The 12364-nt window shown below is 38.2% G+C and overlaps 1 protein-coding gene and 1 long non-coding RNA gene across 6 annotated transcripts in view; one reads left to right on the top strand and one right to left on the bottom strand.

Annotated features, from left to right (window-relative positions):
* Positions 1–2692: 2692 nt before the first annotated feature.
* On the top strand, positions 2693–5433 carry LOC147653159 (uncharacterized). The gene is made up of 2 exons (XR_015286935.1): positions 2693–2771; positions 3303–5433. It is a non-coding gene; the product is annotated as an uncharacterized LOC147653159 (long non-coding RNA).
* The window catches only part of DCLK2 (doublecortin like kinase 2), a 79990-nt gene continuing 71662 nt past the window's right edge, over positions 4037–12364 (bottom strand). For 2 of the 5 annotated variants that reach the window (XR_015286930.1, XR_015286931.1), the window contains 5 exons: positions 11337–11433; positions 9774–9854; positions 8888–9004; positions 8044–8126; positions 4037–5408 (listed from right to left, as the gene is read on the bottom strand). Coding sequence is in view for 3 of the 5 variants with exons in the window: in XM_023926434.2 (XP_023782202.2) it covers positions 5196–5408; positions 8888–9004; positions 9774–9854; positions 11337–11433 (508 nt within the window). In the remaining 2 variants the exon portion in view is untranslated. Of the gene's footprint in view, positions 5409–7978; positions 8127–8887; positions 9005–9773; positions 9855–11336; positions 11434–12364 lie in introns of those variants that run through there. The other 3 variants (XM_023926434.2, XM_086889597.1, XM_086889598.1) reach the window with 2 other exon arrangements.

The following is a 12364-nucleotide window of genomic DNA, read 5'->3' as shown; positions in this document are numbered from 1 at the left end:
GAAGATGGGATGGTCAAAACAGGGGTTTCTCTGAAGGAAGTTTATGTTGTGGTGCTACTGCAGGCAGAGGTAAATGAATGCTCTGAGACTTGAGAATATTTCTACAGTTCTTGGCTGTATTGTGCTGTCTGTCTCTACACCTGAAGGCAAGCTGTGTCTGTATCTCTTATTATTTCTGGCCCTGACATCCTCTTGGTAGTCCTTCACCTATCAGCAGTACTTTGTTTCTGATAAATATCCCAAAGAGCTGATCTGATACCAAGGTAATGGGAAGTGAATTTTATTGCAGCTTTACTCAGGACATGATTGCTGTTAGTTGTATAGAACAAGAATGGCTTAGGTAATGTGACTAGATTGTAGTTTTTCCACTTTATGTCCTAAATTTCATATTCATAGAGATTTCAGTGTGCTTATGGAATGGATTTTTTTTTTCTTCCTCCTAGAAGTAGTTCAAGGGGAGCAACAGATCACTATATTGTTCTTAAGAAACTGGGTTTATCCTCGTTAAACAGAACCAGAAATGGGCCATTCTTAGAGTGCTGCTCCAAACCAGTGAGGCCTCTCCCATACAGAGTTAGGATGTTTGTGTAACACTTGAAATGAGTCACTTGCATGGATTTACCATTAAAACATTACATGAAATCCAAAACAGTTTACTTTTATGCAGAACCAACCTACGTTCTTCAGTAAACTAATGCAGTTAATGATGCATCATAATTTAAAGCTGCTCTTTAAAAGCTCTGGACAAAAAAATAAACCTAAGAAATGGTTTTAGATTTTGCTTAGGCATACTGAAATTTCAACTATGTTTAACCTAAAGCTCCTCAATTCAAATACAACCATTGTCATGAGGTGAAAAAAGATTAAAACATACACACTTTGAAAGAATAAACTCTAACTTGTAAACAGCTTACTTTCAGACATTATCAAGAAGCATATTGTTAGAAAAGGAATGTAAAATATTTCACAACTATTTATATATTGTAGGAAATAAAACTACTTTTTTTTTTTTTTTTTGTAAATTAATTGAGATAATAGTGGAAAACATAGTCTTAAAAACAAAGAGACGTGTGTATTTAGTAAAATCTGCAATTGCACACAACTGCCCCAGGACTGCATCATATAGTCAGCTAAATAAAGACATTTTGGTGTGTGCTTTGGAAATGATGCTGCATTGTGTGGAAATAGACAAAAGGGGGTTTCCAAAATGTGATACTTGCTGTTTGATAAATGGATGTTTGAGAAGTGATAATTTATTCTTTTATTTTTATCTTCAAGTTATCCTAGTATTTTTCTTGCTACTGTGTGAGCTCTGAGCTAAAAATATTGCAGGCACAGCTCAGTCTAGTTGTGGTGAGACTTTGGTGCAGTCAGGAATAGCAATGTCCAGGAACGGAAATGACTTTGTACCTTGCTCTGCCATTTTGCTTTTTACCTTGCTTATCCTGTGTGCAAGGGATACTTTTTTCAAGCCTCTGTAGCTGCAAAAACCAAAATCTGACCATTTGAAACAACACAAGTAGTGTAATGTAAGCAGTGTTTAAACATACAGCAGTTAAATGCTGTACACTTCAGTATTTCCCATTAATTGATAATTATCTCACCTATTATTTTGGGGAGGAGGGAACAGTTTTTGGTACTTCTTTGAAACCTGCACCTTGCACGATTCACACTCTTGGCTTACTGTTTCCAAAGGAAGTAAAGGCACTTAAAATCCAAATTCTCTTTGTAAACAAAAATATGATAATGAACAGAAACAACAGCTTCCTAGTGGATTGTTGCTGCAGCTACCAGTCCCTGCCCTATTATTTTTTTTTTCATGATGCTAATTTAGTTCAAAAAGAAAACAAAAATCCTGCTAGAATGATCCCCTGACAGAAAAGCTCAACTAAATACCTATTTCTGTGCTTTAGACATTGAAGCTGACTGCAAGTAGGAGAGTTTGATTTGCTTGTCTTTTATGTCATCTTAAAACCATCAGTTTTACTTAATGAGCATTTTGGGTAGGTTGCTAGTTTTGTGCATTTCTGCTTCTTTCCAATTGCTGTTTGGATGTAGCTTGGAAGATAAAAATGAGTAAATGCAAAATATAACTTCCCATTTAAAAACTGATAAAACCAAAGATGACTGATTGATAAATACATATATTTATGTAAAAGTGAAGGAATCAGTAGATCTATGCTACCAAGCTATAATAATTAGACCAGTGACTACTGGAAGGAAGATGTGAAAACCAGGGTTAAATGGGATTTGCTGGCCAGTGTAAATATTCTTGACAATTAGTTGCTAAGAATGAGTCAATACTTGATGAAAGTAATACCATGAAACAGCATCTTCATTAATATAATTTGAGAATTATTTTAAATAATTTTTGATGTTCCAGAATGGGGGTAATTGTCTACAAGGGTAAAATATTGATGGGAATCAATCAGTGGATGCAGTGTTTTGCTGATTTATGGCAGAAGATTCAGTCTTGGGACTTTAAATCTAGAACTGCAGGAATGGCTCACTGGACTTTTGTGAACAAAGGACCTAGAAAGATTAGGATATTTTAAAAGATTTTTTTTAATGATTAATTTCTTAAAATGTGGGCATGGTAGCAGTAGAGCTGTCACTGTGGAGCATTTGTAACAGTCCTTTCTGAAAAGTAAGTAACTTGTTTGCTATAATAGTTTCTTTCTCTATGTAACAGTAAAAAAACAACTGTGAACCGTCTTCCTCCAGCAGCAATTGTAGTTCTACAAGAGAAGGACTAAATGAAAGTGCAGCAGGTAAGAAACCAAATCTGATACTTAGGGACCTGCATTAAGTGTTTTAGTGTCGACCAACACATCTTTATTTTATTTTTATGTTAAAGTGTGATATCTCCTGCACCTGTTAACAGACTGAACTTACGTGGAATTATTTTAAGGCATGGAGTAGTGCTATAATTTTCCTAAGGTCACACAAAGAGTTGGGGAATTTCCCAGCTATCCTATATTTTAATCTGATTGTTTGCCATATGATTATCGTTTCCAGCTGTCATCACTATTTTTAAATAGGCATTTTGGAACCTGCCTCTGCTCTGTGAGGCAAAACACTTGTCTAAGACTGTTTAGATGTTGATCAGTCATGAACTTAGGAACATGAATTCAGGGTATTTCTCTTAACTTTCTTCTTCCATGAGACAAGGCAATAGTTTAGAACTGCCAGCTGTTGACCCAGCAAATGATGATACTTTCTGTTATAGATGCATAATTATTTGTGCAACACAACTTGTTGGATATCCTTGCCAATCCATGTCATTTTTTTTTTCTTCATAGGTGAATCCATCCTCTTAGGAAAAACAAAACTTTACCCAGGATTCATAATTTGCTTGATGCTCCCTCTCTGCTGATCTCTCAGTTCAGCTCTTTTGGAGAGAAAAGCACAGCTCTTTGCTGTGGGGGCTGATTAGCTTGCTCCAGCTGACATTCCACATCCTTTCTTTAGCTGAGTCTGAGATGTGTTGCAGAAATCACCAACCACACAGGCAGCCAGCTACAGATTCTCACCAGTTTCTCTTCTGATTAAGGTTGGAGTGATGGCTTCAGCTTTTTGCACTGTACCAAAAAGCAAATTATTTTACAGAAAGGCTATTCCCATACTCTTCAAGTATACTGAACTTACTCTAGGGAACCCATAACAAAGTTAATTAACAAGGATTCGTTGTAGCCCAACCTTTTTATTCTAGTTTAAGACATGCCATGTTTTGCTACCTTTAAAACCATTTTTTTTGCCAAGATGTTGTACATCTTTCAGCCACCATGGCCTTAAGTTATCAGTTGGCACTTTCTGATCTTTAAATCTCTTCAAAAGGTAAAGCAATCATGTTTAATCACAGCTTTCATAGGAAGCAATGAACCTCAAAACAATGAAGTTTATGGGAATCCCTCAAATTAATTCTATTAAGTTGTTTTGATAGGCATCTAATTGTTCAGTCTCTCCAGGGGGAATAAGACAACAGTGTCACTGACAAAATAACTGAGTTCTCAAAGAAATTAATGACTTTCTGTGGTTTGTTTTGTTTTTTTTAATGAAGAAAGTTTATTGCAGGTCTTTCTCTTACAATTCTAGTAGAAAGTATAGCTAAGAGAAAAAAATGAACTATGACCAATGAATAAGAACGAGCAAAGGAAAAGGATTAAGCCGAATACATACTCTATTGAACTAAGCATTACGGTAAAGAGAAAACCTTGTCTATTTTGTGACTGACGATTAAGGAGAGCTGCCTCCCAATCCTGGTTTCCAGTGCCTGCACCAGGTGAATAGGGGGATAGCACTGACAAACCTCTGATGGCTATTGATGGTAGCTCCTCTATCATCTTGTCCTAGAATCAGGAGCTGCTCAGTTCATCATAGCTTGGATAACATGCAGCAGGCTTTCCCTTCACAGGCCCAAAGTAATTTTATTTTATCTAACAGGTAGTCTGACCCTGGAGAAAGGTGTGGATGGGACACCTGTGGTTAGGATAGAAAATGGCTAAAGCAAAAATGCTTCCTTCACTCCAGTCTTCGTAACAAATAAATGTCCACTGCTCATGTTTACATCCCAAGTTACTTTATTTAAATTCATATTATCTAAACACTACCCTGCCTGCAAATCAGATAACAAACTTGATGGAAAACAACCATCCTTCTCTCTCTATCTCCAAATGTTTGTCTCATGGTATTTTACAGTTATTCCACTAAAAAAATTGTGATAATTTGCCTCTTCAAGTCTAGTAGAAACTTGGCTAAAAATAGAGGCATTGGAATTGAAGGCAAATAGAAGTTTGCTTCCTTTGTCTGCCTCTCCCACTTCTCTGAGAATTCCCATCAGAAGAACAGAACAGGGCCTGCTGGTGGAAGCGAGGCCAGGTAACTGTTCCCCACCTCACTGCTCATATAAAAATATGGTTAGCTACACCATAAGTTAGTCTATTTAGAGCCCAAGGCTGTGTGAAATGGAATTAATAATTAACACAGAGAACTTAAAAAAACCACCTAACATTGCCAGAGTCTTTCCCTTACTGCTGTTCCCAAGATGTGGTTCATTCACCCACTGTGTTGAGAGAGGATCAGACCCAGCTGGGGCTTGCCATGAGAGGTGCACACAAACTGAAAACAGTCACAGGAAATGAAGAAAACTGTGGCCAGAGTGTGGGGAGCTTCAGTTGGATTTGTCTTCCCCAGTCCTAGGCACCAGGCTGATCCCCAGCAAGCTCAGGAGAAGGCAGCGTGGGGGACCGGAGTGGCTCAGGAGCAGCAGGGAGGAGGGGCTCGGACCCAGCCACACGAGGATCAGCAGCTGCAGCAGCAATTGCAGAAATTTTCTCCATTCCAGCTCTACCAGAGTCCTGACAGCGCTTGCTGCAGAAAATCTGACTCTCTTTATCTAGAGCTGTGTTCTACAAACAAACAAAACAAACCCAAGGCAAAACATGAAACAGCACTTAAATACAGCCCTGTCTTAAGGGTTAAAACAATCTACAAGACATAAACTGCATGCAATACAGCCAGGGCAAAAAGGAGAAATAACACGAGAAATCTTTTATATAATGAATGTCATCATTTTTGTGATTTGTGATTACTTTAGGAAATGTAAGGAAAATTTCTCCTCCAGATGTATGCTTTCCATGGCATTGAAGGTTTAAAATTTTTGTCTTGCAAGTCTGATGTGGAAAGAAAGATGGCACGAGTGGTTGTGATAGTTACTATGACACGTTCCTTCTCTGTTAGCAAAATTTATGTACCCGTGTTTTTGCAGACACAAGGAATCAGGTGATGCTTACTGAGAATCAGTGCTACAATTCCTGTAACAAACCATACAGTCCATAAAGGGAGCCCTGGGGAAGGTGACAGATGGAAACCTAAACATTTTTTTCTTCAGGAAAAAGGCTTGCTTTTCTGCTTAGTGGTGAGAGTAGGCAAATAACCTCTCATGGTGGCATAATTTCTGAATTCTGTACTCAAAATTGAGTTCACAGGAGAAGAGAGCAACAGGTTGTAATGAAAACTCAGAATTCCATACTGAATAGGTGGATTACCTTAAGTATGTGGTACATCTACTGAAGACAATAATTTCCATGTCCTCTAAAGGATATGTGCTAATTGTAAAGGAGAAGTACTCTGCCTTTTCCTCAGACAGTTATTTTTTTGATAGGACTTGCTCTACAAATGTGAAAATTTCTGTGTTTTTAGTTGGGTTTGACTAATACACAATTCACTGAAGTATTTAATACTACAATAATTTTCTGACATGAATCAAATTTATTATGGTTCATTTTTTTTCAGATGTGTTTATTGTATCAAAGTCATCAAGGACAGCAGATACAAGGGATTTTCCTTTTTTGTTGTTGTTTTGGTTTTGTTTTTTTTTTTTTTAACTCAAGTGACATCACTCCCCTGCATAGAGGTACAAGGAGAAAATTCCATAATCCACAACTAAGTTCTCTGCTACTGACAGACAGCACTGTGAAGGGAGCATGCAAGGAAAGGAGCAACTGAACTGGGTGTGGGCTTTTGAGATTAGTGATGGTCTATCATCACTAGTTTTATCATTATCAAGACACCATTGCATTGCCTTTTTTCTTGCTGGAAAAAGTTGTAAATAGGGGTTTCTGCTATTTCAGTGGCAGGTAAAGTTATTTAAAAGGGGAAGGACATGCTTTCAGTTCATGCTGACAGTGATTTTCTCCTGTGCTATCCTCATAGCAGTAATACATTTGTATGTAATGCAATTTTTCTAATTTTACTGTTGCTAAGAAATTAGCAACATCTTTATTGTATAACATGATTATCTTCTGTCTAGCTCTAAAGGTAGTGTCAACTGAAATGTTTATTTTAAATAGAAACAATGTTCAGTTCAGTAGTTTAGTTCTTTCCTTCTCTCTTCAAAGGGTTCTCATCTTTTTTTAGCTGTTTTTAAATACAGTGAGCTATAGATGTGCACAAAATGACTCCAAGGAGAATAGATCAAGATGTGTCTGAGGAAGAAAAAAATGGTTTTATTGGCGTTTGCTCAGCCTGTTTCAGATATGCATCACTCAAGCCAGAATGCTTTTTTCCTAAGTGTTTAAAAGGTATGCCTTTGCTGGTTTGGTGTGGCTGTACAACTTTTTCCACTTCAGACTGGCTTAGTTATTTCTCCTTTCTTGTTACGAATGGAGACCATGTACTTTTTGTGCAGCAGAACAAAGCATCGCCGTTAGTACGTACCATTGCCTTGGACCTACTCAGAGGAAAGCAATGCAGGCATTGGGAAAGGAGGAAAAAAGGAAGGAAGCAAGGGACAGAAACTAGACTTACTTTAAGCAGAACTAAGACAATTGCAACAAATTTAGATTTACAGAACATTTTTTAATTGACAAAAAAAAAAAAAAAATCAGTACTGAATTAAGAGCAACATGCTTTTGGGGGCAGCAGGAGCCTCCTGTGCAAGGACACTGAACTCGGGATGTGCAGTTTTACTTATCTGCCACAGGATGGTATTATCTGCATGGGCCAGGTGACAGTGTTGGAATGAGGTGGTGCTAAAGGGGCTCCAGTGAATGTGCTGGTGGACTGAGAGAGAGCAATGCACTGCAATACACGAGAGTTACACAGTGTGCTTGTCTGAAGCTGAATGTTGATAAGCAATGAGTGCTGGAGCAAGTGAAGAATTTCTGAACACAAAGGTAAAGCTCGAGGTGAACCAGGGCAAGAATAACAAATTGGGGGCTTAACCCTCATTAGATCACAGTGTTTTGAACAAGGTTTTACTTTTCCTTTCAGCATTAACTGGGAGCTGCATTCAGCAATTAATAATTATGCATTTACATCCTTCCATACCTGTTAGAAGGAAATAAAGCAGGAAAAGGTAAAATGAGGTGAACTTTCCTGGCTGAAGGAGTGTCAGTAGCTAATAGAAAAAACCCACACCAATAAGAAGCCAGAAGCTACGCTGTGTCAGAGATCTGAGACAGGCTGAAGTGGCATGCAAGTTGGAGAGGGGCCAAGAGTTAGAATTAAAATTGCTCTTATTACATATAGTGCATTTTATACCAGTTTTCAGCTTCAGGCTTATCCATAGTCTCAACAGTATAAAGAATGAAGCTCTGAAGTCCCTCTCAAACTGTCAAGTCAAACTGTCAAATGAAATGTAGACAAGAGCATGAACCTGAAATCTATTTCCTGACTCATTTTTATGTTATCACTTTTCCTACATTTAACTTGTTTGCTTATTTAACTCACACAAATTTATTTGCAAGAACATTTTATTTAAATTTACTGGCTCTCAGAATTTAAATTTAAATTCTGTGTTAATATATGTGGGCTGGACTTTGAGAGTAATTAATACTAATGGGAGGGTGAGGGTGGAAGTCCCTGTAATGTTACCATGGATGGTTTTACTTTAACTTACTGAAGATACATTTTGTGTGCAGTGTCCATCCTTGCATCAGACAAGGATGGGCCCCACTAAGATCAGAAAGAAAGGAAGTTTCTGGAATGGAGCCTCATTTCCTGGCACAGGTAGAGTTGAACAACACTATGCTCAAGATGAAGTAATACTTGGTCAGGCATAGAGGAAGACCCTACTTAACTAGGTGGGCAGTATGATGAAAAAACACCACGGTTTTTATAATGAAATATTTCAAATTGTTAATAAACTTCATCTTAACATATACCTACTTAGTGTTCACATGTTTCTGCTTGAAAGCTCCTTTTTATCTCTTGGGTAGCACCCAAGCAATGATGAGACAATCCACATTATACATCAATAAAGACTAGAATTAGAGACTGTTCTAATTTTGGGTTTGCTATTCTTGCACCACACATGCTCATAGATCACTGTTAGGAAAATATGCAGAGTATACTATCAATGTATAAAAATGTTCATTTTTCTTACCATGATGACAGAAACCCCAGCAGATGTGTTATTTTGCTTGGGTAGGGTGTTATTAAAGTGCTGCTTCAGTTTACCTGTTACTTCAGCTTGCATATTATTCTCCTGGGAAGCATCATCCTGTGTAAGAAGGAACACAATATTCAAGTTAGGAAAAAATGAAAAAGTTTTTTATCATCAGGTACTTTCTTCTTTTTAGTGCATAGTAAATATTCAGACAGGCAGTCCAAAGGTGAACACACTCTGCTACATGAGAGACAATGCCAGAGGAAAGGAACAGAGCAATCACTCACTGTTTTGTGAATGAACGTCTATTTCTTAAAATGACATGTGACACTTCCAGTGCGATGATTTGTCCCACAATTACAAGCTGGAGGTTTGATTCAAGCAAGTTAAAAAAAAACATGCTTGAAATAATCTTAAAAATGAAAAGCATATTTCTCACTTGTATTTCTTTCAAATCACCCCTTTAAATGACCCACCGCTGTCCTAAGTCTGGAGGTGCTATAAAGTATCATAAATATGTTTGAGAGAAGCTGTTATCCATTGATACACTTGTTAATAGTTGTCTTCTCTTGTGTCAGGGAACTCCACAGATCATATTCAGTCCTTATTTTAGACCATGTCTGAAAATAAGCATTGACTGTGTCCATGTAAACCCAGTACTTTTTAATAATTAATTGATTTTAAATCAATAAGCAACGCACTTTGGTGTTCCCTTTCCGGCTGCCTGAGAAGATGAAGGACCTGGAAGGCATCAGCTTAGTGTCTATAGTAAATTAGGTGTTATATTTGCTAATTGTACTGCTGCTTCTGAACACTACATGTTAATGGTTAGATTTACAGGTTTAATGTCAAGTTAGACACAAGTGAAATGTGATTTACTCACTGACACCCAGGGATGGCTTAGGATCTGTGCTGCTGTGTACCGGGCTTCAGCATTCACATGTAGCATCAGGCTGATTAGCTCCTTCATTGAAAAAGAAAAAAAAAAAAAAGAGGGGTTTGAAGAGAATGGGAAAGGATATTAAAACTGAAAATACTGTTGCACCCATTTCTTCTCAGTGGAATCTCCTTGATATCTGGATGAGAAAAAAACAATCCCAGCTGATACCAGACACAGTGATACCAGTGTGACTTAAGTGGAACTTAAATTTGCCCTTTAGGATTAAGGGTCTGCCAGGCAGTGTGTTTGATATCAACTTACTCACTGTACTTATGTTTCACTGAGTCTGTTGAAAACAAATGAAAAAGAAATGTTAAAAAATCACCTCTAATATTCTACTTTGTTCTCTATATATTCATGCACATACCAGAAAAAAAAAACAAATGTGGGAGAGATGAGAGCCTCTCTGGGCAGTGCACATGCAATCAGTAACATTACATAAAAAACACAAATCAGAGACAAGAATCTGCATCTGAAAGTCAAGAAACTGATGAAATTATTTGAAAACACTTCTCCTTCTGTGTTGCTGCAGAAGAATAAAAGATATTGAGCAAGTCCCCCACCTCAAAAAACCTTTTATAGCCTCCAAATTATCAATCTTCATACCTATCAAGATTATTTCAAGGGGACTGTCCCTTGCTTCAGTTTTGGGAAATGGTTTCTTCAAGCAGATGATAACAAAACACCTAACTGAGAGCTTTCCCAGCCAGCCAAGTTATTTAGTCTTTGGAAGTCTGAAGTGAGACATCACTTTGAATACCAAGATTGAGGACCTTGTTTGTTCAGAATGCATGTCTGGAAATGTGTGAGATGACTGGGACTAGGGAAATGGTAAATGGATAAACACCCATGGGCAAATGCAGAAAAATGCAGAAAAAACGTTCAACTTCTCATTGGCTGGAGAGCCAAGTGGATCCACTTGCTAGCATATCCTCAGATACTGTTCAGAGCACTTTAGTGACTTAATCTGAGAAGTGGAGCTTACAATTTGGATCTTTGTCCTACAGAAACAATGATTTTAAACAAAACTGCAATGATCACAGAAGAACTGCTGGCAGTGACAATTAGCAATGGCCACACATCTTGAAAAGCTCTAATAAATGCCACAAGAAAAGCAGGAAGAAATGCCAACTGCCTCCAATCCAATGTTTGTGAATTGCAAACAAAGCAATAATTTTTCTTTTTTAAAGAGTGATAGGAGGGAAAAATTCAGAGACACCTTTATTTTACAGCTGAAGCACTGAACCTGCTGTTAAGTGCATCATGAAGGGAACTGGGTATCATGTGATGTTCCCTGAATGCAGCTGGCATTCTGCTGCCCTTGCTCAGGCAGAACACCTGAGCTTGCCTTAGGCACTATTAAGTGCCAACTAAAAAGGCACAGCAGCTGGGGACACCGGGGAAGAGGCTGCTCTGGATCCTTCAGGCTGCCTTCCCAACTGAGCACAGGCTGCACATTTCTGCTTATCAGAAATGCTGTTTTCAGGTGGGAAGAAATATCAGTACCTTTGCTGAATCAGTGATGTTATCCCAGTAGGGAGAGGGAAATTCCAGCTTCCCCACAAGTATCTGATCAAAGAGGTCTTCCTGAAGGTTGTTTTCACTGTAAAACAGCAGTGACAAAAAAATGTTATGAGATAAAAAGCCATTTTGTCATGGGGAACTTTAAGTTGATTTGGGGATGGAACAGAAATTATGTTAATAACTACTAGACATGCATAATTTGCAAGTTTATCCAGTGATAGCTCTTCTGAGCCAATACATTGAGGTAACTCTTCCACTGGAATTGGGACTGCATTATTAACACACATTTATTAATCTCACTCATGACCATCTTACTAGCATGATATGGATATTCCCTGTGCCCTACCCCAAAACTCTAACCAAAGAATACATTTGCATGCACAATGTATCTTTCAAAACACATTTTCAGCTTTAAACATGAACAAACAATATGAAAAACCCAAACACCTGAACTAGTATTTTCCCATCAACAATAATTGTATTGTTTGCAAAATATTTTCATTCAGTGCGGTGATTTAGCTAAAACCTAAGTATTTTGTTAAGGATTTTGCTGCAAAAATGAACATAAAGGCCCTGTAGTAACAGTAACTTATATGTTAGGAGGAGAATTCCCTATTACAGTGTGCTAATTCCTTCTCATTCTCTGGCAAAAAAGAAAAACAAAACCATTTGACTTTCAGTAGAACCCATACGTAGCCTGACTCTGAGATGATGTCTGCAAACCTCATCGCTCAGCTTGACACTTCCCAAGAGGACGAAGAAGGTTGAAAAGGCAGGATAAGCACATTTTTCCCCTCTCCTGGTTTCCCAGTGCCGCTCTCCGGGAGCTGCCGCGCCCCAGCGCCAGCGGCAGAGGGCAGCGCGTGTCCGTGGATGGCGGAGCTGGGATCCGCATGGAGACAAAAGGAGAAGCGGCTCTGCCCTCACAGCCCCCACACAGCACTAAAACACCTGCCCCCGTAGGAAAACAAATGAATAAAAGTGATCCCAAAACCTAAAATGGGGAACAA

This window comes from Cyanistes caeruleus, chromosome 5 (assembly GCF_971803275.1).
Source record: "Cyanistes caeruleus chromosome 5, bCyaCae1.hap1.1, whole genome shotgun sequence".
NCBI lineage: Eukaryota > Metazoa > Chordata > Aves > Passeriformes > Paridae > Cyanistes > Cyanistes caeruleus.
The sequence above is the reverse complement of the archived record's forward strand: the minus strand, read 5'-3'. Positions and strand labels throughout refer to the sequence as shown.